At 50.6% G+C, this 26,406-nt stretch overlaps 2 protein-coding genes across 2 annotated transcripts in view; one reads left to right on the top strand and one right to left on the bottom strand.

The window, feature by feature from the left end:
- Positions 1-16,153, top strand: part of LOC107189005 (cysteine-rich motor neuron 1 protein) — a 104,544-nt gene extending 88,391 nt beyond the window's left edge. The window contains exons 5-9 of the mRNA XM_015577434.1: positions 13,278-13,460; positions 14,506-14,858; positions 14,957-15,322; positions 15,433-15,633; positions 15,728-16,153. Coding sequence (XP_015432920.1) covers positions 13,278-13,460; positions 14,506-14,858; positions 14,957-15,322; positions 15,433-15,633; positions 15,728-15,979 — 1,355 coding nt within the window. The 3' untranslated portion in view covers positions 15,980-16,153. The remainder of the gene's footprint in view (positions 1-13,277; positions 13,461-14,505; positions 14,859-14,956; positions 15,323-15,432; positions 15,634-15,727) is intronic.
- A 5,144-nt stretch (positions 16,154-21,297) lies between these two features.
- On the bottom strand, positions 21,298-24,991 carry LOC107189075 (homeobox protein SIX2). The gene is made up of 4 exons (XM_015577509.1): positions 24,639-24,991; positions 23,891-24,352; positions 21,584-21,909; positions 21,298-21,485 (listed from the first exon to the last, which is right to left on the bottom strand). The coding sequence occupies exons 1-4, from the start codon at positions 24,989-24,991 to the stop codon at positions 21,298-21,300; spliced, it is 1,329 nt and encodes a 442-aa protein (XP_015432995.1).
- Positions 24,992-26,406: the final 1,415 nt, after the last annotated feature.

The raw sequence follows: 26,406 nt of genomic DNA, 5'->3' as shown, positions 1-26,406 counted from the left end.
CTTGGATAAGATGACACTTCACCGTTAAGATTGGAGCACACGCGTGTCTTTATCGATTGTATCCAATTCCACGATCTTGAGTTAATACGGAAAACAGAGTACGTATGTACACCGTCGAGCAAACTCGGCTTCCACTATGGGAAAAAGTGCGGTAGGCGAAGGGCCACCTACCATTTAGTTTTGAGAATTACTGAAATTTATACTAAATTAACATTCGGTTTAACATTCCTTTCGGTACTTGAAATAAATTTACTAAGTGGTAGGAGACTTTTCTTCTAGCGGAAGCCGAGTTTGCTCGTGCGAGGAATATATTAGAGTCCAGAGTTTCGGTACCCAAAAGTCGTCGGAGCGGCGCGGAAGACACTGATCCGCGTCGCGCCGCGGCATCGAACGTAACGTTCTGCCGTAACAAGTATATTTGCGAATTCGCGTTGTTTATCGGATAATTCCGACACGCGCGCCCCGCGGTACGAATTAATTTCGTTAAATTCCGCCGGAGGAGCTTGGCCAAGTCGGTTCTAATTTGGTAAGCTGGGAGGACATCGGCGCGCGACTCGCCCCTCCGACCGTAACTATGTCGCGCGTAATATCCCACTTAATCGAACTTCATTGGCATCTCCGCGAGGCACTAAGCTCGAGGCTTAGTATCGCGATAAATTGCTTCTGGGTTAGTTTACCAACGAAACCGCTCCCGGTCGGGTTGCGATCAAACATTTTGGGAACTCCTTCTGGGTCTAAATTGAGAAACGGTTAACGCGTGCAAGCTCGACTACTTCCCGTGTTACCGCCGTGACACCGGGACCGCAATCCCTTTCTCGTTACGGTCTCAGATACCCCGTACTCTCTTGTCGATGGCGATTCCCACGATGGCGATCCAACCGAAGGAACCGATGCCATTAAGGAACGAATAAATGTCGTTCTGTGGCTCGTCGACGGAGACGGGACGATTTAATCGATGAAAAAGTTACTCCTAGCTGGAGAAGTTTGCCCGGACGGGGGAGGGGATATATGCACACGCCACCTTGGGTTACGCCGCGCTGTACAAATTAAACGAGCCTCGGAATGTTAATTACTCGATTAGCGTGGCACACGTGCCAGCTAGACGCGTGATTTATGACCGAGATGCGGGCCACGGTAATCGAGGCTTCGGAACGTTAATGGCGAGAGCGGAATCGCGCCTTGCACACCGCGATCCCATCGCGCTAATGGAGAGAACTTTATTAGACGTTGTTCCCGTTATCAATCGATTCGCCGCGAGTCGTTCGTCTCGATCGGACACACGGAAGCAGCTCCTCGTCTCGAAACTTTCCCACCTGGGAATAGGAAAGCCGTTTCCATTGCTCGCGCGAGTCTTCCGCTGGCTGCTCGTGAAAGGAAATTCTGGATGATCGCCGCCCGGACGTGGAGGACGGTGGAGAAGTACCTTACCGGTCTCTGAAAACACGCCGCTTAACCGCTTAACGAGCACGCGTGTTACGCGCATAATTCTCCGTTTAATGGCTCGCCCGCCTTCCTTGCCTAATTTTCCACGAGCCGTGCACCACGTTACGAACCACCTGTCCGAAATGGTTGCCTGTAAACCGTAACGACTGCCTCGAATCCAGGACATTTCCCGTCGTTCGCGTTGGCCCGCGTCTTTTCTCGACGGTGCCATCGGTCTTTTCTCTTCCGTTCTCGAATCCGGCAAATTCGCCCGTCGAACTATTTCACTCTTCTGTTTTAACCGTCCCTTTCCGTCGATGGTAATGGTACGCGCGCTCGTAAATCTTCCTTCGGTCCTCCGATTTCACGAAAGTTCGCGTCGCAATTCTCGTCCCGTGATCCATCCAGAAGAGACCAGTCGAGTCGAGTCCTCGGGCTTGAACTGTGCACGCGACGGAAAATAATTTCACGTAGGGTAGCTACCCGCGCGACCGGTGGAGTTTTACATAATTGCAGCCACGCGCGGAAATTTATACGCGTCCGAAGCGGTGGAGGAGCGTGTCGCGAAAGTGAATTAAAGGGAGAGCAAGTTCGGCGTTGCAGCCGGCTGTTGTAATAAAATTTTCTCGAGACGCGTCGACCGGTAAAGATGGTAGGAGCGAGGGGGCTGCTACAGCCTCGTCGAGACAAACGACCCGGCGAGTCGTTGTTCTCGTTGCACGGCCACACCAGGAGCTTCTTCCTTCTCCGTTCGGATTTTCAAGAAAATTCAAAGGCGTCGATGAACCGATCAACCGAGAATTAACACGTACGCGATTCGTCGGAAGCTCCGGTGCGATAACATTCCCGACAAATCGATCGAGACTCCCATCGAAGCTAACGATCGTACCGGAGCTATCGGTAATTCGGTCGGGCGAATCGTGACCTTTTGCTCGTCTAGACCAACAGCCAGACTTTGTTACCGCGCGGCTGGCTCCGGTAAATGGAAAAGTTGCCGATTAAAAACGATCCTCGGCACTCGGTTGTTCGTCCCTGGACACTTCTCCAGGGTCCATCCGTGTATCTCGCGGCGAATCCAACGGCCCCGGAACGATATCTTTGATCGTCGCGACGAAGCAGAATTTCTTAGCTCGCGACTCATGCGTAGAGCTACGGAACGTTATCGCGATCTCGATGATATCTTTCCGACGCAGGAAGTCCATTAGCGCGCAAGACGTGGCGGAAACGTGGCGGAAACGTGGCGAGAATCGATCTTTATCATCGAAACGAGCGCCGAATGATGCGACGACGAAGATGAACCCGTTCTTCGGGATTAACCGACTCGACCTCGTTTTTCTCCGTTCCCGTATTACTATCGCGCGAAATACGAAAGGCGAAAAGTTACCCTCGACGTGCAATTTTCCCAAGTATCGCGCGTAAGAAGCAGCAACGAAAAGTTGCATCGAAAAGTAGATTCGTACGTTCTCGAGCGAGCACCCTTACGGAGGATTGCAACTAACGACACGATACTTTCCTTCCTCTGGATCGGTGACACGTTCCAATTGGGGGGTACCGATCGGTCTGTTACGTCCACAGAAAGTGAGGATCGTGGAATCGTGGGCCGACTCACGGTTGTTCCGCCAACAGAGGATACGAGACGCGAAAGAAAGCGCGAAAAGAAAAACCGTTTGATTCGAAGAGAAGCGACGAGGAATGGAGGGAGGATTGAAAGGAGACAGAAAGGGATGGTTAACGCAGGCTTTTGCTTCGCAGGACAATGGCATTAACGAGAGCCAGTCGATCCCGGTTATTGTACGCTTGTCACGAACCAATTCGAGAACAACGAATTACTCGTACCGTGGGTATCCGTCCCCGTCTCTTTCTCTCGCACCGACACGATGACCGGCACCGAACGTTCCGTCGAACTCGTTTCCTTTAACGATACCACGGTCCAACGATACGAGACCTTTTAAATATCGATCGATTCGCCTTCGAAATAAAACGCATCGATTTCTAATTACCGTTTACCTACGTTTCGAGAAACAGCAAACCGCCGTACCAACCGGCTGGTCGCGTTAACGAAATCGATTTAATGCCCAAACCCGTTGCCGCAATTACCGAGAGAATCGACGAGAAACTAGCTAACAGGTCGCGTGCGCGCGTTGCTAGTGGAACTCGAGCCGCGAGAAAGATTCGATCCTTCCCCGAGAGGAAAAAGAAGAGCTTCGAAACGATTATTAAAAGAACAAGTTGGTGGTGCGGGTCTCTACGTTTGCCGAGCATCGAGAACTCGTTGTTTTATGTATTCGAGACCGAAACCAACGATTCGACCGGGCCAATGAACGTCACCCGCGTTATTCTTCTCGATAACGGTCTGGATTTATAGGAATGCAACGGCGTACGTTGAATCCCGCTGGTATTTTACGAGTAGGTACCTGATTACGCATATCGAAGAGTTAAATTCAACGGTATTATTCGAACGCTCGCAATCGATAATTAATAAAGTAACGAGCCATATCCATAAATTGTAATGGAACAAAGAGAAGCGACGGGGGGCGATTCGAGAAGAAATTTGCCCTTTGCCACGGGACACCGAGAATAGCGAGCAATTTCGAATCAACGCTGAGAAATAAAACACGAAATCGCTGGACTTCGCATTTTCTCTCCTTCTCGATCGGTAGTTACCGGTCGATCGGGTTTCCGCCGACGTAGCACGATAGGAACGGTGCGAAGAAAAGTATCTACAGCTAACGCGCGAGGAACGAGTCGATAGGTAGCGTGGATCGGAGTCGTTAAAGAAGGATTACAGGAAACTCGGAGAAAACGAACGACACGGTCAAGAGATAAAAGGCGAGCGGCTTCTTTGACGCCGTTGCTCGTTTTCCGTGGCGTTACGATAACAGGTGGTGCTTGCTCCCTTTCCGCCGCCTCCGTCGCCGCCTTCTTTTCTTGTTTCGGTGAAAATATTGCGCGGTAAAGTCCCTGGGTTTCTCGTACCGGCAGAAATTTCGCGTGTTCGCGGAGCAGCATATTCCCGGAGCGGAACTTTTTGTTCGCGGCAGGTCAAATGCTCGGACAACGTACTCCGAGGAAATATTTTGCGGTTTCCTTCCTTCTGATCCGGGCACCACGCGCGGACAATCCCTTTTTTCGCCGGAAGAAAAGAGAAGAAACGGCCTCGACGATTTTTTTCAGAACAACCTTCGCCCGAGTGCTTCTCTCACGACCGTGGAAACTTTTCTCCGATTCTCAGTTCGCGGTCCCGAGAAACTCCGTGACGGCTGCCGGCTAATTTCGCAACATTTCCCGCGGCCCGTTAACCGGCTAATTGCGCGCGACTTCTGTCTACGTCCTTGTCGCGGCGGTTTCCACCCACAACCACGAGCTACGTAGCTTTCTTCTTGCCTTGTCTTTATTGCTCCTTCGGACCCTGTGTTGTGAACTCTCGCTCCTCGGACACGTCCGGAAAGCTTAATTACGCGTCGTTCGCGTGGCTCCTCGAAGATTCAACGAGCCGAGTCGAGCCGAAATGTCGGACAATCCCTAGATTTTTCTCGACGCGACCGTATCGGTCTCGTTGGTCGCAATCGATCTTTGGATGGAATTCGGGGAGATGGGTAAAGGCGAATTTTACAAGAAACACACGAATTCACGGATGTTCTCGCGGGAAACTCGACCTCTTCGTTGTAAAACTAGTTATTTACCGAGTTACTATACTCCTCGTATTATACTCCTCGGTTACACCGAATACCCGCGATGATCGGGATTCGATAGCGAAACGATATAAAATACCGGATTTTTATTTTATTCGGAAGGCGGACGAGAGAATTACGATGGAAGGGGGAAAGGAAGAACGATCGGGACGGGCACCGACGAGCTTCATTCGTACGATCGTAAAACGTTTTACCTTCGCAGAGTAGCTCTCGGTAACGCTCATTACACGCGACGCGGTCAGTAAAAAAGATCCATCCCCGATTCCGGATATTCGTGCGATGTACCAACGAATCTTTCGAACGCGTCGAACGAACAAATATCTAATCCACGAGAAGCCAATCGAATTGCGAAACGATCAAATATATTTACGAACTTTCCAGGATTTTCTACCTCGCTCGTTTTCCTTCCGTTCGCAAAAACCTACGGAAATGATACTCGGCGTTATCAAACGTTTACGTTAAAGCCATGTTTCGCGCGTTTGTTCGACTCTCGACGGCAATTTCGTCGAAACCTTAACACAGAGAAACGTTCGTCACAGTTGGCCACGCTGTTGTTTAAAACGCGTTTCGACGGACGTTGATCGAGAAACAAACGGAAACGAACGGATGCGCTCTGTTGTCGGTCAGCGTACAAACACGGAGTACCAGTATGGCCGATCGAATAGCGCGGAGAGGAAGGCGGAGAAAAGGCCAGGACAGGAAAACGAGAGCAAGAGGAAGAGGAAAAGGAAGGAACGACTTGAAAGCAACGAGCGAATCGAAAACGAAGGGAAAACCTAATAATGGAGTTCTCCCTTTCCGTGGCCACGATGGCGGCAATAATGGCCGCGCCTAGGTGTACCTCGGTGATCCGAGGTCGAAGAAAATTGGATTCGAAATCAAATTTATTCGATTTTATTTGCCGAGAGACGATGAAAATCTAAATTTACCGAAAGGAAGTAGTTCCCGAGAAATAGACGAACGGCTCTCCTCCACGTATACATATGTATGTGTATGTATCGAGTCGCGATTTCCCGTGCTTCGCATCGTATCGTATCCCATCCCATCCCATCCCATCCCATCCCATCCCATCCCATCCATTCGCGAAACGAACCAAATTATATGTATAGCCGCGCCCCGTAAACGTGAAAAAAAGAACGATAAAAAAGGTAATCTTCGCTAATGGACGATTCCGCTTGTTAGGCTCAAAGACGGTGGTATATAGCTAGGCGTCGAGCTATATGCAGGAACTACACTCCGAAAAAATTGCAACCTCAGCTATGGGACGTCGAGTTCATGAAATTGCATCGAGTTCCTGGCTGATTCTCTCCCTTCGATCCGCTGTATATGTATCGTACTGGGCAATGCACGACGCGACGCAAAGAGTAACCTTCGGAAAGAATTTTACAAGAATACTGTTTCCGAATTTGATCGACATCTTCGAGCAACGATTTATCGCGAGTGGATTATTTCAGAGGTTAGCCACGTCTTCCGGGCAGGTGCACGCGTGTTCGATAAACTCTGGAAAGTCCGCGGCACGACTCCTACCAGTCGACCGTCCGAGCTCGGCTCGACCAACTACCGGACATCTGTCGCCTCGAAACTGCACCGTTGCGCGTTTAACAACGAAATGCACTGGGACACGGTGCGACCCGGTGCGGCCGATTCATAGACGTTATCGCATCCTAGCGTGTACCGACACGAACCAGTGCACGGAATCGAAATAACCGCACATCCCGCGTTCACCCTTCCCAACACGGTGTCACCCTTGACATTTTGCAGAGTTTCGCGTCTCTGCTCGCAAATGCAACGAGTTCGTTTGGCGAATGTCGAGCCAAACCCATCTTATTTTCTGTTACTCTCCTCCGTCGGGATCAGCGACGGCTGCGCGTATCTCTCGTTCTTCAAATTCAATGGACTTCGATCGCTCGAAACGTTTCGTTGCAATTACTCGGAAAGCACGTACGGCCGATAAAGGAGAAGGAAAGAAGAGAACACGAAATGATCCGATTCTCGGTCTGGGAACGGTTCGCGTTCGCTGGTACGATTTCGTAGATTTTCGAACGATCCTTGCCAGAAACCGACTACGAACCGGCGAAACGATGATCTTGGAAAAATAGACCGTTCATGATTTGCTTCGAGACACAGATTCATCAAAACCTTAACGTAGAATCGAATAGATATACTTATCGATTCTCTTCGTCTTTCATAGATATTTAGGTACGACGAACCACAAGAGTCGGTTGTTCGCATCGCTCTCGTCGACCGAACAACGGCAGCAAGGTTTAGTCGCTTCCGAGTTCGCTGAGGCGATAAGACGACGCGACGTTGCTTTAATCCGGTGTCTCTTAGGGAGTATCGGAGTCTAGCGTCGAAAAGGAGAGACGGGTGGACGGGTCCGTGCGCCGGGAAAGCCGTACACGCTATACGCCGTACGGTCGAGAAGAGACGGAAGGCGACGGTTCGGTATCACGAAAGACATAAAGGCAACCTGACGCGTTCCATTATACCGATGTCTACGGCGTAGCTATCAGCGGTAACGGACCAGCTGACGCGGCAATGCAAACACAGCCTCGACTACCTCTTCGCTTCCTGTTCGCCTCCCCTTCGCCTTCCCTTCGCCCCTGACGCCCTTTGCCGAAACGCGGTACCGCTATACCTACATATCGGCTGCACCATCTAAGTACATACGCGCCATTCTCCCTGCTGTGCCGTGCCGTGCCATGCCGTGCAGTCTCGCAACCCCCACGAAGCTACACAACCCCTACCGTTATCCGATACGAAACTCCATACGTCTCGGTGCGATCTGAATTTGCATTCCACCACTAACCTCTGTCGCGTCGACCAATTCGAGGACAGGCGGTGCACCGTCGCGAAAAAAATATCCTGCTTTTCTGTTTTCCCGTTCGTTTCCTCGGATATTCACCGAGTTTCCGCTCGAGTGTCACCGTTCGGTCAACGTCAAGATTCATCCCCGTGGCGATTCCGCGAACATGTCGCGAACGTTTAAACTTCACTACCACGAACGATGCGCTTCCGGTGTATGACAACGCGTGGCGCGAATACGCGAGCAAACCCATCCATCCATGCGATGCGATTCTTTCGTCGCCGAGGTAAATTGAGTTTGCGAACAGATGCGCGAAATAAGGTATCTGTCGAAGATGACCGTGATACGCCGATCACGATTCTCCGGGGCTACAAACCGATGCCAATTCGACGGTCGTACAATATGGTATCTCGCCACGGAAATTCCGTCGAACCCCCTGGTGCTTTTTGGCCGACGTTCGCGTCGCATTCGTTCGCGTACGTTCGCATCCGTAGGCCTGTACCGATGAAAAAGCAAATTCGGTCGAACCCGAACGAAAGTCTGCGGCGCCCGGCGCGAAACAGGACTACTCGTCGAATCACCCCGTTTCAACTTTTCACCGCTCTTTTTCCACGATTTTTCCAGCATCCGTGTGGATTTACTTCGCGCGTTTGATGAGATCTTTCAGCCGAGATCAAAAGGGTTAAACGAAACGAAGCTTTGATTAAAAAGGCTTGTCCGTAAATGCGCGTATTCGTGCGCGAACAGAACGAGACCGAGAACGGGCAACGAGAACACGTACACGAAAGGTTCTGATTAGAAAGTAGTGCCCCCCGGCCGTCCATCGAATTACGCTTCGAGCCGCGGCAAAACTTCCTTGATTATTCAAAATCGTGAACAGCTCGTGGATAATGCGTTTATCCGGCGTTTCGTTTGGTCTCGTAACTAGCGCGTAATTTCGCGCCCACCTTTCGCCTCGATGCGACGCGAGGCGAATAACCACTCTCGCGAGAGCGATTCGAGGCGAGCCAACAACGGCACGCCGTTGCTGAAAAGTTCCCTCCGCGAGTAATCCGACTCGAAGTAAGAAGATAAGCGACACGAATGAAAATCGAACCGAGGACAAGCCCGCGGAAACGTAGCCCTCGTCGAGGAGAGGACGGCCGCAAAGTCTTTTATCGGAATGAAATCGTCCGTATCTACGGCAAAACGGTGAGAAAGCTTTCCTCTCGGATCCTTCGACTCCAACTTCTCGCGTCCCCTCTTCGATTTCTTTTAATTCGTATCGATACGACCGCGACAGGGGGGATTCAAACGACGCGAAACGACCGCGGCACACCACCGTTGCTTTATCTCGCAAGACGTAAGCCGATTAGTCGCAACGTCGATAATCCGGAGGATAAAATTCCAAACGCAGAGGTAAAGTTACTCGCGCGAATACGGCGCGTCCAGATTTATGAAACGAATTGTATGGGTATCGCGACGTCCGTTAATACTGTTCTTCGTGGTTGTTCGTTTCGGCGAACAGGTTGAATACACGCGCGTTTCCGCGCCTTCGAAAACGAAACGGCTCTCTCAGGCAGTATTGGTTTCGCTTTTGCCCTAGTATCCGATTTCAATCGGGCTAATGATTTCACTCGAGATGTATTACCGGAGAAGCAGATTTTCTTTCTCCGTTTCCCCGTCTCCAAATTTCATCGTCCGCTCTACGTTCCGTACGGTGTATTCGGAAGACGAAAGATCGGGGAATTCGACGGGAAATGAGAACAGGGAGGAACGCACGCACGTATCCCATGGATTCGCAATAATTCGTGATCGTAAACGCGTCGCCAGCTTATTCGCAGGAGAAATCGCTCGAAATCCTTTTCAGGCGACGAAGCGACGACACGCGTCGACGCAAATCGTCGTCGACATTCTCGAGGGTCATCCGTTTTATTGATAATGTAGACGCGCCGAGTTGTAACGCGAAGAAATGCATCGAATAGAGAACGAAGGAAAGAACGCGATAGCGAAAAAGCGAAAAAGCGTGCTCGTGTCGGTGGAAGGAAGGATGGGAAGGGGAGCTGGATGTTTTGTGCGAAAACGCGTTTTCGAACACACGACGACTTCGGGGGCACCGACAACGGCAGACACGGACAATGCGGGGAAGGAGTACCTACCGAGAGACGCAATCCACCGGTCGGATGCTACCAACGGAATAGACAAAAGCCCGGAAAGAATTAACGGCGAGTCGACTCTTTCGCGCCATTCCAGAGCCCTCGGTGTTTTGCTTTGCTCGCCTCTTTCTGCCTTCGCTTTCTCTCTCTCTCTCTCTCTCTCTCTCTCTCTCTCTCTCTCTCTCTCTCTTCGTTTCCCGCCAATGTATTACTGTAAATGAGTTACCAACCTCTGGTAGCCTCACCACCCGAGGAAAACGGGAAAATGAGAGAAAGAGGAAAAGAGAAAATGTAGATAGGGGGAAAGGCGGTGGGGGACGGACAGCCGAGAGAATCGAATGGAAGAGGGTCGCGAAACTTCGTTGCCGGTAAAATTAAGTGCCATCGCGTTAGGAGGAACGACGTATTTTTCCTAGTCGATGATTCATTGCGAAAAGAGTATCGAGGACCTCTCGATTCCCTTAATTCCTCGGCAGATAACGGGGGTTGAATTTTCGATCGCGCCCACGGTCCAACCCCGACTGCAAAAAGAAGAACGAGAAAGGATGATACGCGCGGAATGAAATAATTTCGTTCCGACAGCCGGCAGCTGGCAATTTTCCGCTCTCTGATTTAAGCGGCCAGATAAAACTGATTTATTAAAAGGAGCATCCGGATCGCGGCGTCGCGCTGGTTTGCGAGAGGAAAATGTCGCCTCGATACCTGCCAAATCCGAGTAAATTGATCGAAATGGAATCAAAGGAAGAAAGAACTCGAGAGTAATGGAAGCCGAAAGAAGGACACGGACGATGCGGTGACCAAGAAACAGCAGGTATCGTTTAAAGATAAATAGGTACGTTCGTCAGCCAACGGACCAACGAACCCCCGAGGATCGAAAGTTTCCTTCGACGATTTCACTAGTTTCCCGTTCAAGTAAAACTCTTTGCAATTCTATCGCGATTGCGAGCGTCGAGTCGTGCGTCGTGCCATCGGATTCGCGAAGAATCCGCGCTCGTCGACGACGACGCGTTCCGTCCGGAGACGGTAATAATCCCGAATTAGTATCGCGACTCGATCGACGACTCGTTCGCATCAAACGCGATATTACCCGTTTAAACGGGTTCGGGCTTCAGCTCGTTCCATTTAAAACTAGGAAAATGAAAATACATGAACGGATGTTTAGAAACCGTAATCAGGATGCGAGGTAAATCACGATCGGACGATAAATTCGAAAACGTATCGTTTCCAGCCGAATATCGCTGCTGCGCGTTTTACAGCCGACCGTAACCGCGGAACATCGCGATATTCTCGGACCCGACTCGAGGCGAGTCTCGTCGCGTCGCATCGAATAGAGAGAGGTTCGGCCGCCTCGGGTCGGAAGTCTCGGTTTAATTGCTTTATCGAACATCAAACTATCCGTTCCGCGATAACCGCAGATGTTTACCTTTATGCCGGCGCAGCGATAGTATACGCGCACAGGATGGTTTACCGTTTTCGATGCAGAGACACGAAGCAGCAACGCGTTTTGCCTCGTGCTTCCGGTAAGCGGTGGTTCGATGAATCGAGAATTTGGTGGGAACGCGAGCGTGCCCGTCGGTGGTCGGAGGATGGGAGACGACCGGTGGCCAGTGGTCGGGACCACCCATTAGCTTTGACGCGAATGCCGAAGCACGAAGATTAGTGGCGACAGAGGCGGTGGAAGCAAACCCGATCGTCGACCTGGGTAAACGACTAGCTCGACTATAGGTTACCGCGCGCAAAGAGAGCGTATAGGTACATACGTTAGCGAGCGCGTTAACGTCGCAACCAGACGTCTACCGTTGCGCGTCGAATCAACTAGCCGCGACAAACGGAGCTTCGGCCAGAAACCGACGAACATGCGCGACGACCGCTTTTCTCGCTCGAATCGCCAGTCGACCATTTCCGCCTCCCACAAACGAGAAGAGTGCTTCTTTCGTCCCACGAACCGTGAGACGAAATCACGTTAGAACAGTGGAATTTACGTCGAATGATAACGATAAGGACCGGTCGGTACAGAATTTGAGAGGCAAGCAAGAGCAGCAGCTGCCTCGACCACTGGGAATCGACGGTGCGACTGGAGCGTTTCGCGAGAAATCGTATTAGTCCTCCTCCTGGACAGTGGTAACCCTCGCATACCGAATGAACGTATCGTTGCCGGTTTCCGTACCGTTCCGAACAAGATGCATCCCGAAACGCGGTCGTATCGTACCTATTTTCGAAACGAATCCAACGGTTCTCTGTCCATTACCCATCGATACTATTCTCTTCTCACAGTTAGGACAGTGAAACATTTACCATCTCCAAGATTTAACGCGAGACCTTGAACCGAAACGGCCTATCATCGGTTCTTCGATCTTTTCCTTCCAAGTTTTATCGGAAAGATCGAACGACAGCAGCACACCGTCGAGAAATCGGGCCGCAAAAGTGGGTGACGAGCGTTCGTACCACGGGAACGATGGTTTACTTGCGCTTTATGTCCCTGGAACGGAACGAACGTTTCCACGAAGATCGCGTGTCACGCGTACAAATTGCTCGACAGTCGATGCAGTCGTCCACACTCCGAGACGTTCTGGCGCGACGACGCAATGCCTTCGCAATCGCAACGCGTAATCCCTTTTCGAAGTAACGACTGGAAAACATTCTTCCTCGAGTCGACGCGACGCGACCGTTCGCGAGCGTACGAACGAAAATCTTTTTACACGCATCGAGATCTCGTCGATCCGGGTACTGGATTCTCATTTTTACGCCTCATTCCATCCTTCGCAGACTTTGCCTCTCATGCGGCGAGCACCAGGCTCGCACGTATTCCCTGTCACTCGCGAGCGCAATTTTTCAACGCGCCTGTAACCTCGGGGAATAATATTTCATCGAGGAGAAACAACGGTTCTCTAGCGAACGCGCGAGATCACGTTAAACGAATCGATCGCGAGGGAAAAGCAATGCGTTTGTACGAAGAAACGCATCGTTGACGCACGCCCCTCGACTTTTTCCAAAGGAGGACGTGCCGGGACATGCCAATAGACTCGTTCGAATTGAAATCGAATAGAATAAGGACATTTCTCGGTCCATCTTTCGGACCAAAATACCGTCCAGTTCAGATTCGCCAGTTCCGTTAAAAAAAAAGAGAAAAAGAAAAATGGTCCTTCGACTTTTACCTTTAATATTCACAGCGAGGATGCGAGACGTAGCGCTACTAAGCTTTTCCAACGGTTCTGTTCGAAGGAGAGTACGTCCAGGGCGCCGAGTGTCCGGATGACAGCGTCAGAGGCGAAAACGGTGGTTGCAAATGCGCGCCGGACTGTCCACCGGCGGGATGTCCAGCGGGTCAACGTCCGAACCAAGTGAAGCCAGCGGATCCAGATACCCCCGGTAGCTGTTGCGCCCGTTACGACTGCGTTCCCTCAGGTAAGAAACACGATCTTCGTCGAGTCTTCCGGGTACGGTGTATCTTTCTGACATCCGAAAACCATCACGCGACTGTACACGCATACATACATACCCGACTGTAGACGCACATACACCAGCAGCTGCGAAATTCCTGGGACCAAATCCGTTGCATCGAACGACTCGGAAACCGCCGATCGATGTTCGCTGCGGCCGGTAAGCAACGATTCCGACTGTCGCCGCCGACGTCGTCGCGTCGCGTCTCAAAACCACTAGATAATTTCTGTCTTATCATTGAAGATTTTTCGAAATCACGCTACTGTTCATACAGCATACATATTTCTGCGTCCCGACGTAGTTATACCCCGGGTCGTGTGTGTAATAATGCGTGGAAACAGAATTTCGACCTGGTCGCAACCGATTGAACCTTTCTGGCTCTTTCGTTGAAAATTCTTTCGGTCGGCGAGTCGGCGACTTTTGTCGACATTACGAATTCGAGTCGTCTCGATCGTAATGAGCGATAAAGCCGGTCCTGGCTGATCCCCAACGGTAGCTGGAAAAAGAGCTTTCAAGTTTCGAGACGGGACGAGCGGTGGTTCCGCGCAGCGCAAACTTTCGATTTACCTGTTGAATTTTAACAAGCCCATTCTTATCCCGCGGACGCGTTCGCGAGTGGCGACACCGCTCGAAACTCGATAGCGTCGTCAGTTTTGAAATTTAATAACGATCGCGCGGCCCACCCAGGGTACAATTACGGAACAGCAACGGTCGAAACGAGTGGCAAACGCGGGAGAAGAGGCAGGGGAAGATTACCCCGTTACTCCGTGTGACGTGGGAATCCCTCGACGTCGATTATCGTGTAACGCTCGATCGATCGCAAGAGGTGTATCAGTTTCCTCGGCCGTAAACGAACACACGGCGCGACTCATCAATTTTCTCGTGTCGAGAATCATCGACCGACCGATAATAGACGCGAACGTAAATGCCCTCTCCACCCTTCCCTTATCGTTCATTTCGTTTACCGCTCGTAAAGGGAAAAATATTCTTGACCCGGTTTCCATTGCAGAATCCGTGACGTGGGCGAAGGTGGCAACGGAAAACGCAAAATCGTCCAATTATTGCATTCACGAGGGGAAGGCGAAGAAACTGGGCGAACGATGGCAGGCGTCGGACTGTCTGAGCTGCGTCTGCGACGAAGAGGGACCCGACTGTCAACAACGGATGTGCAAATCCTGCGAGAACGCTATTCCCCCGGATCCGGGCGAGTGTTGTCCCCATTGTCCAGGACCGACGAACGCTACTCTCGAGGAACCGGTGGAACCGGCGGAACCGCCTTGCCAGTACTCGATGGAATATTGCACGTTGGATTGCAAACACGGATACGCAAACGACGAAAACAATTGCCCTGTTTGCAGTTGCGTCTCGCTAACGGTACGCGTAGGAACACACGCGCTCCGTTCTCGATCGCGACACGAGCAATCACTTGCACGCGCGTTACTCGATCGTTCTGATTTCAGGAGAAGGAGAACGCCATCGACGCGTCCGAACCGCCATCGAGCACCGATCTTAACGCGTGTCCAGAGTTACCGTACTGCGGGCCGAATTGCGATGTAACGAACGACGAAGCTGGTTGCTCGGTATGCGACTGCCAGAATCCACAGACTTTCGACGAACCCACGAACGGCACGGTCGTGTTCGTCGAGGCCGGGAAGAAGGTTTGCCCCGAAGTGAACTGCGATCTGCACTGCGAGCGGGGACTGGTAATGGACGAAAACGATTGCACGTTCTGCAAATGTAGGGCCCCGGAGTCCGACTGTCCGCCTCTTGTCGGATGCAGAAAACGGTGCAGCTACGGCTACAAGACGAACAGACGCGGTTGTTCCGTGAGTATCGTAACAATTAAGTCTGAATTCGAGATCATTTGTTCGCCGTGAAAACGAGAAAAGTAACTCATCGATGCTTTCCCTTTCTCTTTGGTCTCTCCCCTCCTCAGATATGTCGCTGTCGAGCTTCTTGTACCGATCACCTAAACGAGACGCATCCGGAAGGAGCGACTTGGCATCCGAACTCGTGCACAGCGTGCACCTGCCAACCCGGGGGCAGGCTCAGCTGCAGAGAAACCGTCTGTTCGATCGCTTGTAACGATCCGTCGCCTCCGAAGCCGGGAACCTGTTGTCCGATCTGTCCGATCACGGTAAGTACCCGCCGATATACGGATCTCGCGCACCGCGCGCTTGGTTTACCCGGAAAAATACGAATCCGTGTCGACGTTTCGGTTTGATTCACAGCCTTCGAGAGAGAACGAGACGGGCATCCATCAGGGAACGAAGGGTTGGGGCACGGTGCCGATCACCTTGATCGCCATACTGACACTGCTCTGTGTGCTTCTGATCGTTCACATCGTTCGCAGCCGATTCCGGGGCCGACTGTCACCCTCCGAATCAACGTCTTGCTCGTCGTCTTATCCGCCGCAGTACTACAAATACGTTCCGGCGTACGACACCCCGATGCATCTAAACGAGAAAATCGTACCTTTGTAAAACACCGGAAAAAGCATCAATATTCCGAGAGAATACGAAGAATCGTGATCGTTTCGCGGTTACCAGCCGCGTACCTCGTTCACGGAAGCGAAGCCGAGCGGATCGATAGGCGAACAACGGACCGAGAAACGGACGGACCGATCGCGCTGCTGCTGCTGCTGCTGCTATCGCTGCCGCCGCCGTCGCCGATATCATCCGTCTTTCTCGCGAACGCGAGAGAAAAGTTTCGGTTCGACGAGTCTTTGCCTAACGTTCCGTCGCGTTGCATCGGCCAAACGTATCGTGCGTAGCTTCAGTATTATGTATTTCGAAGTAGCAGACGGTGTTGCCGCGATCGAAACGGAGAAAGATGTAGGAGCAACGGACGTAGCTCGTGACACAACTGTCGAAACTATCTCGAATCCCCTTCGACTCGACGCAATATCCTGCTCCAACTCTTGTATGTACATACATTGTAACGCGAAACCTAGGCGTGAAAACTACCATGATCGGGTTAGACGTAAATGCACTGTACCGACGATAAAGTTGCTGAATCCCGATTTAACCGACAACCGTAGACTTTTCTAGGAAGAAAAGAGGTCTCCCTGTTGTAGACGTTAGTTTCCTCGATCTCTGGACCATCGATGTTGTTTCGCGTCGTGATGACGGAGCACACCACCGCCGTGGTTCCGTAACGCCGCGGGTGTAATACAGTTTAATGGCTGCTCGTGTCCTCGCGAATGAGTATTTCATCGACGATAATTAAACGTGTATTCGCCCGTGTTCGAAACAACGGTTCGCTCCGCGAACAGAGGCCCGTGGACCACGGGGTGTTGCTTGCAAGAACGCTAGTTACACAGAGTATAGTGACCACAGTACGTGGTTCTTAATTTGTCCTCGAGGACCAACGACGCGCGAAGAGTACAGCGCTGATAGATTCGATCCCAGATTAGCAACCGATAAGTATCCTGCTAGACTGTTGCTGCGTTTCGCTTTTCCCTGTCGCGAACTACGTATCTTCGTACCTAGTCGTCGAGTATCACGCGTACCATTTATACCCGCACGACGAACGCCCGCCGACTGTACCCTCGCGGACTATTCGCTATGATTTCGTATCGGAGCAAAGATCAAGACGCACGTGGCAGAGGCAACAATTTACGCGTACACGCGAAATCACTGTGTCGTGGCGTTGTTGGTCCGTATAGGTACGAGTCGTGTTGCGTGTATGTTTGATTTCGAGCTATTCCGGAAAGAAGGTATTCGAACGGAAACGAAACGAGAAACGAATATCGAACAGAGGTGTATCGGTATGAACATTTTTATACGACGTTTTCAACGACCCGTGCTGATTTCGAGCAACGCAAAAATGGTATATTTTCGTACGGTTCGATCGACATTTTAATTTATTTGTAGCGTTGAATTATTTTTCTCTTTCGAGATCGGAACGCGTGTCCACACCGACCCGCGAACGAATTGTAAAATCGCACGATCGCCCGTACTTACGTGTTCCCTATCCCTCTGAGTTTCTTTCAGCGCCTGCTTGTACATACATATCAGCGATTTTACTCGACACCTAAGTACAGCCTCGCTACTTTGCGCCCGATCGCAACGTCGTGCGTGTTTTAACCGATCGTATCGTTCGTTTGCACAAGCGCTACTTTTTAGGCTCGGTATCACGATACACGATATCGTTTGCCGCCAATACCCACACTGTAATATACATACGTATAGCCGATTCCTTGACCCACGCAAAAGAGAACACGGGTAAAGAAGAGTGTGCGTGCGTGCGACGTGTGTTTCTGACAATGAAAGGGTGCTGGAAAGGAAGAAGCAAGTGGAGGGAGAGCAAAGGAGAAATTAAAGCGTAAGACAAACTATTCGTGCAGTGTAGAAGAACGGATCGAAAAAAGGAACCGAAAAGCCAGTAGATTTAGAAAACACTTGGCGGAGCGACGGTCTTGATTGCATTGTGATTTTAAAATTGTCGTCGCGTCGTTGTAAGTTGTAAGCGTAAACGAATCGAAATACAAGCGAAATGTTTGCACTTCCAGCTATCATTCGGTGATTCGTATCGTTATTTCCTAACGGTGCTGATAATGGATTCGTCGGGAACGTTGACCACACATATCCATGTAGAGCAGAGTCGTCTAATCGTTCCTCCTCTCCTAAATTAACGCATACATATATTTTTTCAATGTGACACTCTCGTCTTACCATATATACATTTACCTATCGCGTCTGTCGTCTGTTGTCTATGGTCTATCGTCTATCGTTTAGTAATACTAGAGTTACGCTCAATCCAGAACGAGCGTGTACCCTATACAGATTTATCCTCGATAAATCGTAGGCTGTATTCCGTACGTGTACGCGTACGCGTACCTTGGAGACAATATGTATCAACGAGACAGGCTCGTACGATGTTTCTAGAATCTTGTTATCGTGTGCAGTGGGTACGAATCGACAGTATGAAATATCGTCCGATAGAGTTTCCGCGGTACAGAAACCATCGAAGAGGAGAGTAAAGGGTCGAAACACGTGACTTTATCGTCTTCCGTTCTCTTTGAAAAAGGGCGAAGCGATTCGGTCCGCGATACAAGAGCGTGTAAGTTTTTGAATTAACGTATGTACCATCCAGTACGTCGTTGTCCAAGAGTCCTGGAAGAGTGGCGAAACGCGAATCGATGTACGAACTGTGGTTGAAACGCGCGCGATGATTAGTAGGCGCGCAAACACACCGAGAAACGGATGGATAGTCTCGTGCATGCGAGTTCTTTGTACAGTTTCACCGTAACAAAATCATATCAGTGTAACCTAGACTTATTTAATTAACATGTGCGAATACGTATGCATATATTGAAATCGTGCGTCGTGTTTAAAAGATAGCTCTTGTATGTTAAATAAAATCAAACTAAATAAAATTGTTGATACGTGAAATCGTGTATTAGAAATACGATACCCGAACAGGGGCCCTGTAGAAATTATAGTTTACTAAGCTTTCATACTGAGAAAGTTAGGCATACCAGAATGTACGTAAAATCGCGTTTGATCTCCACAGATCCGTGATCTATAAGGCTTTTTCTTTGTAGAACTCTTAAATTATGTACATTTTTATACACGAAAATAGTTGGCATCGAATGTTAACGTATCTTAACGATTTATATCTCAAACAATTGCTCCCAATTTGCACCTTTCGAATCCGAAATTGCTCCCCCAGCACCGTTAATAGTTAATGAGATATTCGCAAAAGAAAAAGTAACAATTTGTTGTTAACAAAATAGGTAGTAAATGACCTTTTTACACAAACATTATGGTACCAAGAAATTGCTCCTGATCTGTTTTATAATAATCAATAGTCAGATATCTCAATGACATTGCTCGTGAGGGTATATCTCACACACACGGGGTCCCTGGTGCCTCCACCGGGGGTTCTATGACCCCACGCTCTCACCATACAGGGTCTCTGACGCCACCCGCGGGGGCTCCGTGACTCCGCGCTCTCACCACACAGGGTCTGTGGCGCCACCCGCGGGGGCTCCGTGACCCCACGCCATCACCACACGGGGTCTGTGGCGCCACCCGCGGGGGTTCCGTGACCCCACGCTCTCACCAACGGGGTCTCTGGCGCTACCTGTGGGGGCTCCGTGACCCCGCGCTCTCACCACACGGGGTCTCTGGCGCCACCTCTGGGGGCTCTGTGACCCCACGCTCGCACCACACGGGGATTCTGGCGCCTCCACCGAGGGTTTTATGACCCCACGATCTCACCACACGGAGTTTCATTCGGCCACGATGGATTGTTCCTAAGAATAATGGCACCATCTCGCGTAAGGATAGAGCTATCGATGAACTAATAGCTTACAAGTTTTGCCGTAAATGGCACCACGCGCTGATCGTTATGTTCCGAAAGACTATGAATAATATTAATTTTTGTAACGTCACACTCGACAGCCAGTAGTTTAACGATTCGATACTTTCTATCGAGATCTTCTCCGGCAGGATATACATATAATAGAAATTTATCGTAACGTCACGACAGACAACCAATAGTGTATAGATTTGGTACTTTTTATCGAGATCTTCTTCACCAGGATATAAGTATAGATAATACATATAACAGAAATTTATCGAATAATAAAATTCGTAATACATACATACGAGTACAGCACAGGGTCTCGATGTCGAAAGAATCCACTGGCGACAACGACGCGCTTTTCTGTCGTTACCGATACATCGATCGATTTGAAGCATCGTCATAGAGTGGAAGTATCTTTGAAACGAGTACCGAAAGTAGCTGTAAAAACCATGGGATGTATTTCACGCATTCATATTTTATTTCTATGCATCTAATGCGCGTCATTAGAGTTTTACAATTAATTTCTGTGAAAGCAGTATCGTGAGCGAAAGATCCTTCTTTCCTGTTTAGGATACGTAACGCGAGATCAGATCGTCCGAAACGCGCGCCAACCATGGCGCGCGATTCTATCGTCAAAAATATATTTTACAGTTGGAGGATTCGAACGTCGTATTCCGTCTAATATGTACACCTTGAGTGAGCGCAACTTAGTTTCGATCGCGTACAAATGTTGTCTGGATATCATCGTAATTTTTCTCTAAATGTAGTTTCCACGGATTATTTTGCACAACGGCGCAGTAAACGCTTTCGCAATCGTGACAGTCAATAGTCGTAGCCCGATTCGCAAACTTCTCTCGCACCCTATGATCGGAGGAATCCGTTCGACGAATCGACCGTGTCTGTTTTGAGATGATCGAATCAATCCCCGGAGAAACTTCGAATCGAGCGGAAAACACGGAACAAAGAAACGGTTCAACTGGAACGCGCCATCGCGCACAGTTTCGCAGTGTATATGGTTAAAAGTTAAAACCGGTTCTCCTTTCGAGGCTCCTCCCAAAAGTTTTCGGAACACGTTCGGCTTTCTATTGGACGCCGAGCGTCTAACGCAGAGCAATGGTTCTACCACGAGCGTCGTAATCGCGCAGGCACCGCGTTTCGCGAACGCTAACAATAAGTCTTTTTCGTTTTCGTTCACTCTATCGTGGACCGATAGCAATTGCTTCGAGTATGAGAATAAAAAAAAAACTTGTGTCTCGTTTGCGCTCTCATTTCCCTGAATCACTTATCGCTTGTCAAGCCCCGTGAAAGATAGACCGGTTGTCGACGACGACGACGACGACGACGACGACGACGACGACGACGACGACGACGTTGCCTCGAAGCGGGAAACGTCGAGTCAAGCGTACGCATGGACGCGCGCGAAGACGTCATCGCCTTGCCCGTGACGATTCGCATCGTCGATTCGGTCGACCTCGTGGTCCGACGGTCACATCGAGTGTTGCGGGGGCGGCAGCATGATTTCGTATCTGGCTGGCATGCTTTGCTGATGGTGATGATGATGATGATGGTGATGATGAGCGGAGGACATCATCTGATGATGCGTTTGCTGATAGTACTGATGATGCATGCTCGAGTGACTCGAGTAATACACGGAACTTTGCTCGACGTCTTTGCCTGCAACAATCGTAATCGGTTTCACACATATGTCTAGGTAATCTTTTAGCTACGACGACTGGAATAAAAAAATAAAAATAATTTTCTTTTAAACTTACCGGTGTCGTAGACTCCGCGTCCATAGCAAAGAGCCTTGACGTCGTTCATGGGGCTGAGACCGCCGTTGTGAGGATGAGTCCCGTGTACCGAGGACGGAGTGACGGGTGCCGCGTATCCGTGATGATGCGGGCCCATCGGGCTCATGCCCATCGGGCTGCACGGATTCATTCCGACCGGCGACATGCCCATCGTGGACAGCGGTGACATCGCAAGATTCGGACCGTCCGAATCGATGCTCTGCAAGGACTGTATGCTTTCTCCGTTGCTCACGGAGTTGCCGATCGCGTTGTTCGCGTTGCTTTGGCAATTCAACGGCAACATATCCCTGTAACGACGAAAAGTATGTTTTTCTTCGCGTTGCTCCACGGTAATCGAGATCGATCGGATTCTACGGCCGGACGGTTCGACGGAAAATGAAAGATCTTTCTTCTTGTTCGACGCGGGAACTCGTGATGAAAGACGCGACGGTTACCCGTGTCGCGTTCGATGACGATGGCGTACGTAACGGACGTGGGTGTAACCGAAAATCGTGTCGTTCGGAAAAATTGTCCAAGGCCGGTCGTAAATCTTCGACCCTGTCCGTTCCCCTCGTAAGAAGCCGACCAAGGAAAAGTCAGAGGAAAGGTCCTAACCGAGAAACATATGCGAGCGTTCTCATTGTCTTAACGTCGGATCCGAAAAAAAAAAAACCTAGAACCCATGGCCTAGGAACGACCGGAACGATTAAGGGGTCGCGAGCTCGTACGGTTCCGCTCCTTCCAAGAAGAAGGTCGTCGAGAAGGGGCCAACTTATTCACGCATTGTTCTGTCCCCAAAGGAAACAAACGTTTCGGTCGTTTGCGCGTTCGCCTTTCTCTCTCTCTCTCTTTCTATGTCTCCTCTCTTTTCTTATTCTCTTCGTGACACGCACGTGCATATACACGGTGGTCCATGTGCAGCCAGCTCCGCCCCTGACCATGGTTTGTACGCGCTATTTCTTTCGAACCTCTCCTCTTCGACCTTCTTTGGCAACCAAGGGTCGTTCGTTTTTACGGTCGCGCCTCTAGATTTCGATTTCATTGCGTGCCGTACTACATATCTCGATGACTTACCGGATACACGGAGCTTCGAGTACGCGAATATACTGGATCCGGTATTCGTACATGGAAAAACGTACGAAAGAAAAATAGAACTGCTATGAAATAGAGATAGAAAGCAACGAAAGAAGAGGGAGAAAAAGAGAGTGAATGCAATGCGTGACGACAACGTCGTCGGCTCGAAACGCGCGCCTCGAGATAAATCGCGAGAGCGGCAGAGGGCCGGTCGTGGCCTTTATGTAGTAAACTATTGATAGTGCGAACAGCTCAATGGTGAAACGAGAGACGTAACCGAAGCTGCGTCATAAAACGGTAATGGGGCGTCGCGTTTCCTTTTCCTAGAGCCTTTGCCTTTGGGGGAGGCCGGGAACAGGGAGAGAAACCTAGGATGCAATGCAGTTCGCATTCGAAAAGAAACGCGATTTCAAGGGTTGACGGTGTTTCATCGAAGATGCGTCGACGAACAATCGTATCGACGATACCGAGCCAGAGAAAGAAAAACTGTCGCGAATCCGTCGCGTCGATGCGTGGTCCACGACGGTGGACCGTGACCACGAGACTTGTAGCCATAACAACACTCCCGCGCGTTCCTTTGCTTCTCTCCTGCGTTCGTTCTCGCCGAATGAGTTCCGTGTGTGTACCAAACTATTACTAATACGCTTGCACAAGGATCGCGTATGAAACGACTGCCGTCGGACAAACTGCCTTCGAGCATGAAACATTCTCGTGAGCCGGTCCGGCGAAATTTGATTCGTTCGAGGTACATAGGTACATGTGTAATATGTGTGCGTAGTCCCGAAATTCGGGGGATTTTCGTCGGGCGCGTTTCTTCTCCCGGAGACGGCTCGTCGAGAATGATTTACCGCTCAGAAACTACCCGCTGTGCCTGACGAGAAAGGACAGTGCCTGACGGTCCGATACACATGTCGAAACACTTGTTGCTCGTTGGAAAAGTCGAGACAACGACCCCCCGTCGACACACGTGCCCTCCATGCACCAACTCCGCCGCGGGACGCTCGGTACCCTCGGTCGAGGCACTCCCGGGGAATTCTCCGCGGTGAGAATCGTCGACCTAACCTCTCAAAAATTTCACGCGTGTCGAACTACGCCATTGGCGGGCGGTCGTACGTAAGTTGGTTGTTCGACTCGATTCGTTTCGATTCGATTCGATTACACTTACGATTCTATTCGCGATTAAACGAAAAAGAAAAGGATGCGCGATCGACTCACGTTCTCGTTTGAGGAGTTCGATCCCTTTGACGTCGATTCTTGAACCAATTCGACACCTGGGTCAGAGTGAGGCCGGTCTTCTTCGCGAGATTCTTCTTCTCGTCGGGCGTCGGGTACCTGTTTCTCATGTAACACTCCTTCAGCGCGGTTCTCGATCGTTCCTTGAAGCAATAGACGGTCTCCTCACCGTCCCAGATCGTTTTCGGCAACGGGTACTTCTTCCGTAGCCGGTACTTGTCCACGGCACCAAGAGGACGGCCGCGGATTTTTTCCGCCTCGCGGTAGTGCGACTTGAACCACATCTGTTGGAGATCCTCGTGGCGACGGGGCGAAAACGGGTGGCTTTCCAGAATCGAGTAAAGTTCGTGATAAGCGCCTCGATGGAAAGCTACCATCGCTCTCGCCATTAGGACGCTCTCGTCTCCACGCAGCAGTTCACCCGGAGGCAGGGACCACAGAAGCCTGATCGAAACGTTACGAACCTTGAGTTTTCTAATAGTCTAGAGTAATCTACCAATGCGCTCGTAAGATTCGCGTTACACGAATTTCCGCCCTTGCACTTCGTTACGTTGAAAGTCGTTCGTGCGAATGAAACGAACTCCGGATGGTAACCGATCGAACTTTGAGAATCCACAGACGCGGATTACGATTACGATTGCGATTGTAGTTTCGATTCGACAACGCGGCTCCCTCGATTTCTCGAGTCGCGATGAAATAATGAATATTTAACCGTAATTGTATCACTTACCTAGTGAGCTTCTCGATGTCCTGACTCTGCGACAATGTCTCGCACATGCAGGATATTTGGTCCGGCGTGTAGTTACCGATACTGGTTCCAAGAGACAGTCCTCCGATGTTCCCGATGTTCCCGATGTTTCCGACGTTCCCGGACCCGGTACTGCAGCCGGTCAACTCTTGATGATACTGCGGACTTCCGTTCGACGCGGACGTCAGATTTTGGGGGTGAGCGTGATGGGTCAAAGAAAGCCCCGGCATCGACGAGTTATCGTACTGGCCGGCGGACGCGTTTCGGTGCACAGCACCCATCTGGCTGTTGCAGTCGCTATTCGGCGATGACAGTTGATCCGAACTGTCGGACATTCTCGATCCGTTCGGCCCTTTTCATCGATCAATCGATACGCATTTCTTCGTCGACGATCCGTGGAACACAAGGCCAGAATCGGAGATCGTCGAACATGCGACGAGCTAGTCTTTCTTTCCAACGAATCAACCAACGCCGGGCGAACGATTCGCTTCGAACTCCAACAACGCGCGCGCGTTATCGATCGAAGAATAAAAACGCGAATCGAGTTCGAGCGACGCGTGTCGTCTACGTGTCTACGAATCGGCCGGATGAGTAACTCGCGACCAAAGTAAGCATCCGCTGCTCGAACGATCGACGCGAACCGACGGTTGTTTGATCGGCCGTGTTTCATTCATGTCCCCTCGCACGAGTTTCCATTCATAAATCCTTATCGCGGTGGTGCTTTCGCGTTACGCGTCACTACTCTCCACGGACTGATATCCAGAGATTCCCGCGAACTTTTCTCGGTAATCCTCTGTGCGCCGCTCTTCTTCGGAAATCCGTCGGCATTTATCCGTTGGTATTGTTTCTCGAGTAAGACACACCGGGGGCAGATATAACACTTTTACGGGGCCACGGAAATTCAAGTTCCGAGGGGGATATTTTACCACGATCGGTCACTCGTCGACGGTTTCGCGCCACTTGAGAACGATTATCGAAGCGTGAACGGCGGGATCACTCCGTTTCGTCGAAACGTCGCGATAAAAACGATCGCGACGATATCTCGTAGTCGTGTTATGCTGGTACTGCGTGACCGAACCGGTGCCCGATTGCTTCGCACTCACTGTCGATACGCGTTACACTCGTTACAGCCTTAGTGTTAGCGTTAGCGTTAGCCTTAGCCTTAGCCTTAACCGATGTCAAAGCCGCTGCCGCTGCTGTTTCGTTGGTAGCGGACGACGAGGTCGACGATGGTGGTGGTGGTGGTGGTGGTGGCGTCGACGGTGGTGCTCTCTCTTGCTCTTCCCTTCGTTTGCCCTCTTTTTTTCGTACACGCTCCCACGGAGAGGAGTGGAGCAGGACGCGGTCGGACGTCGGCCGGCGCTCCGATTGGGCAACGGGTAGCGCGCGAGCACGTCCCATTGGACGAGACCGGGGGCGGCGCAAACATCTACCCCCGACGAAAGCCACCCCATTCGGTGTCCGCGTTGCCACTCGCCGGTGGATCCTCACCTGTCGATGCGACATGTCCCCGACGGAATTCGATAGATGGAACACAATTTCCTGAATTCATTCGTATTATCCACGGGTAGGTAGTACCTACGTACACATATGTATCTCGCGTTGCTTTGTTTCTCGATCACCCGGATCAAAATTACAATGGATCTTTTTTAATAGAAATCAGGGACCGAATTTTTCTTCAAAATCGACGTTCACAATGTCGCGAATCCTGGTATTGTATACTAGGTTCGGTACTGGTCGTCGAGAATCT

The sequence above is a fragment of the Dufourea novaeangliae genome, unplaced genomic scaffold (assembly GCF_001272555.1).
Source record: "Dufourea novaeangliae isolate 0120121106 unplaced genomic scaffold, ASM127255v1 scaffold125, whole genome shotgun sequence".
NCBI classification, from domain to species: Eukaryota; Metazoa; Arthropoda; class Insecta; order Hymenoptera; family Halictidae; genus Dufourea; species Dufourea novaeangliae.
The sequence above is the reverse complement of the archived record's forward strand: the minus strand, read 5'-3'. Positions and strand labels throughout refer to the sequence as shown.

Bases quoted from the DNA above. Each gene is read 5' to 3' on its own strand.
- LOC107189075 (XM_015577509.1), bottom strand. From the start codon at position 24,991: ATGTCCGACAGTTCGGATCAACTGTCATCGCCGAATAGCGACTGCAAC. The intron at 24,353-24,638 runs GTAAGTGATACA...CGTTTCGATCAG, and splicing joins GACATCGAGAAGCTCACTAG to GCTTCTGTGGTCCCTGCCTC. The intron at 21,910-23,890 runs GTGAGTCGATCG...TCGTCGTTACAG, and splicing joins CGAACTCCTCAAACGAGAAC to GGATATGTTGCCGTTGAATT.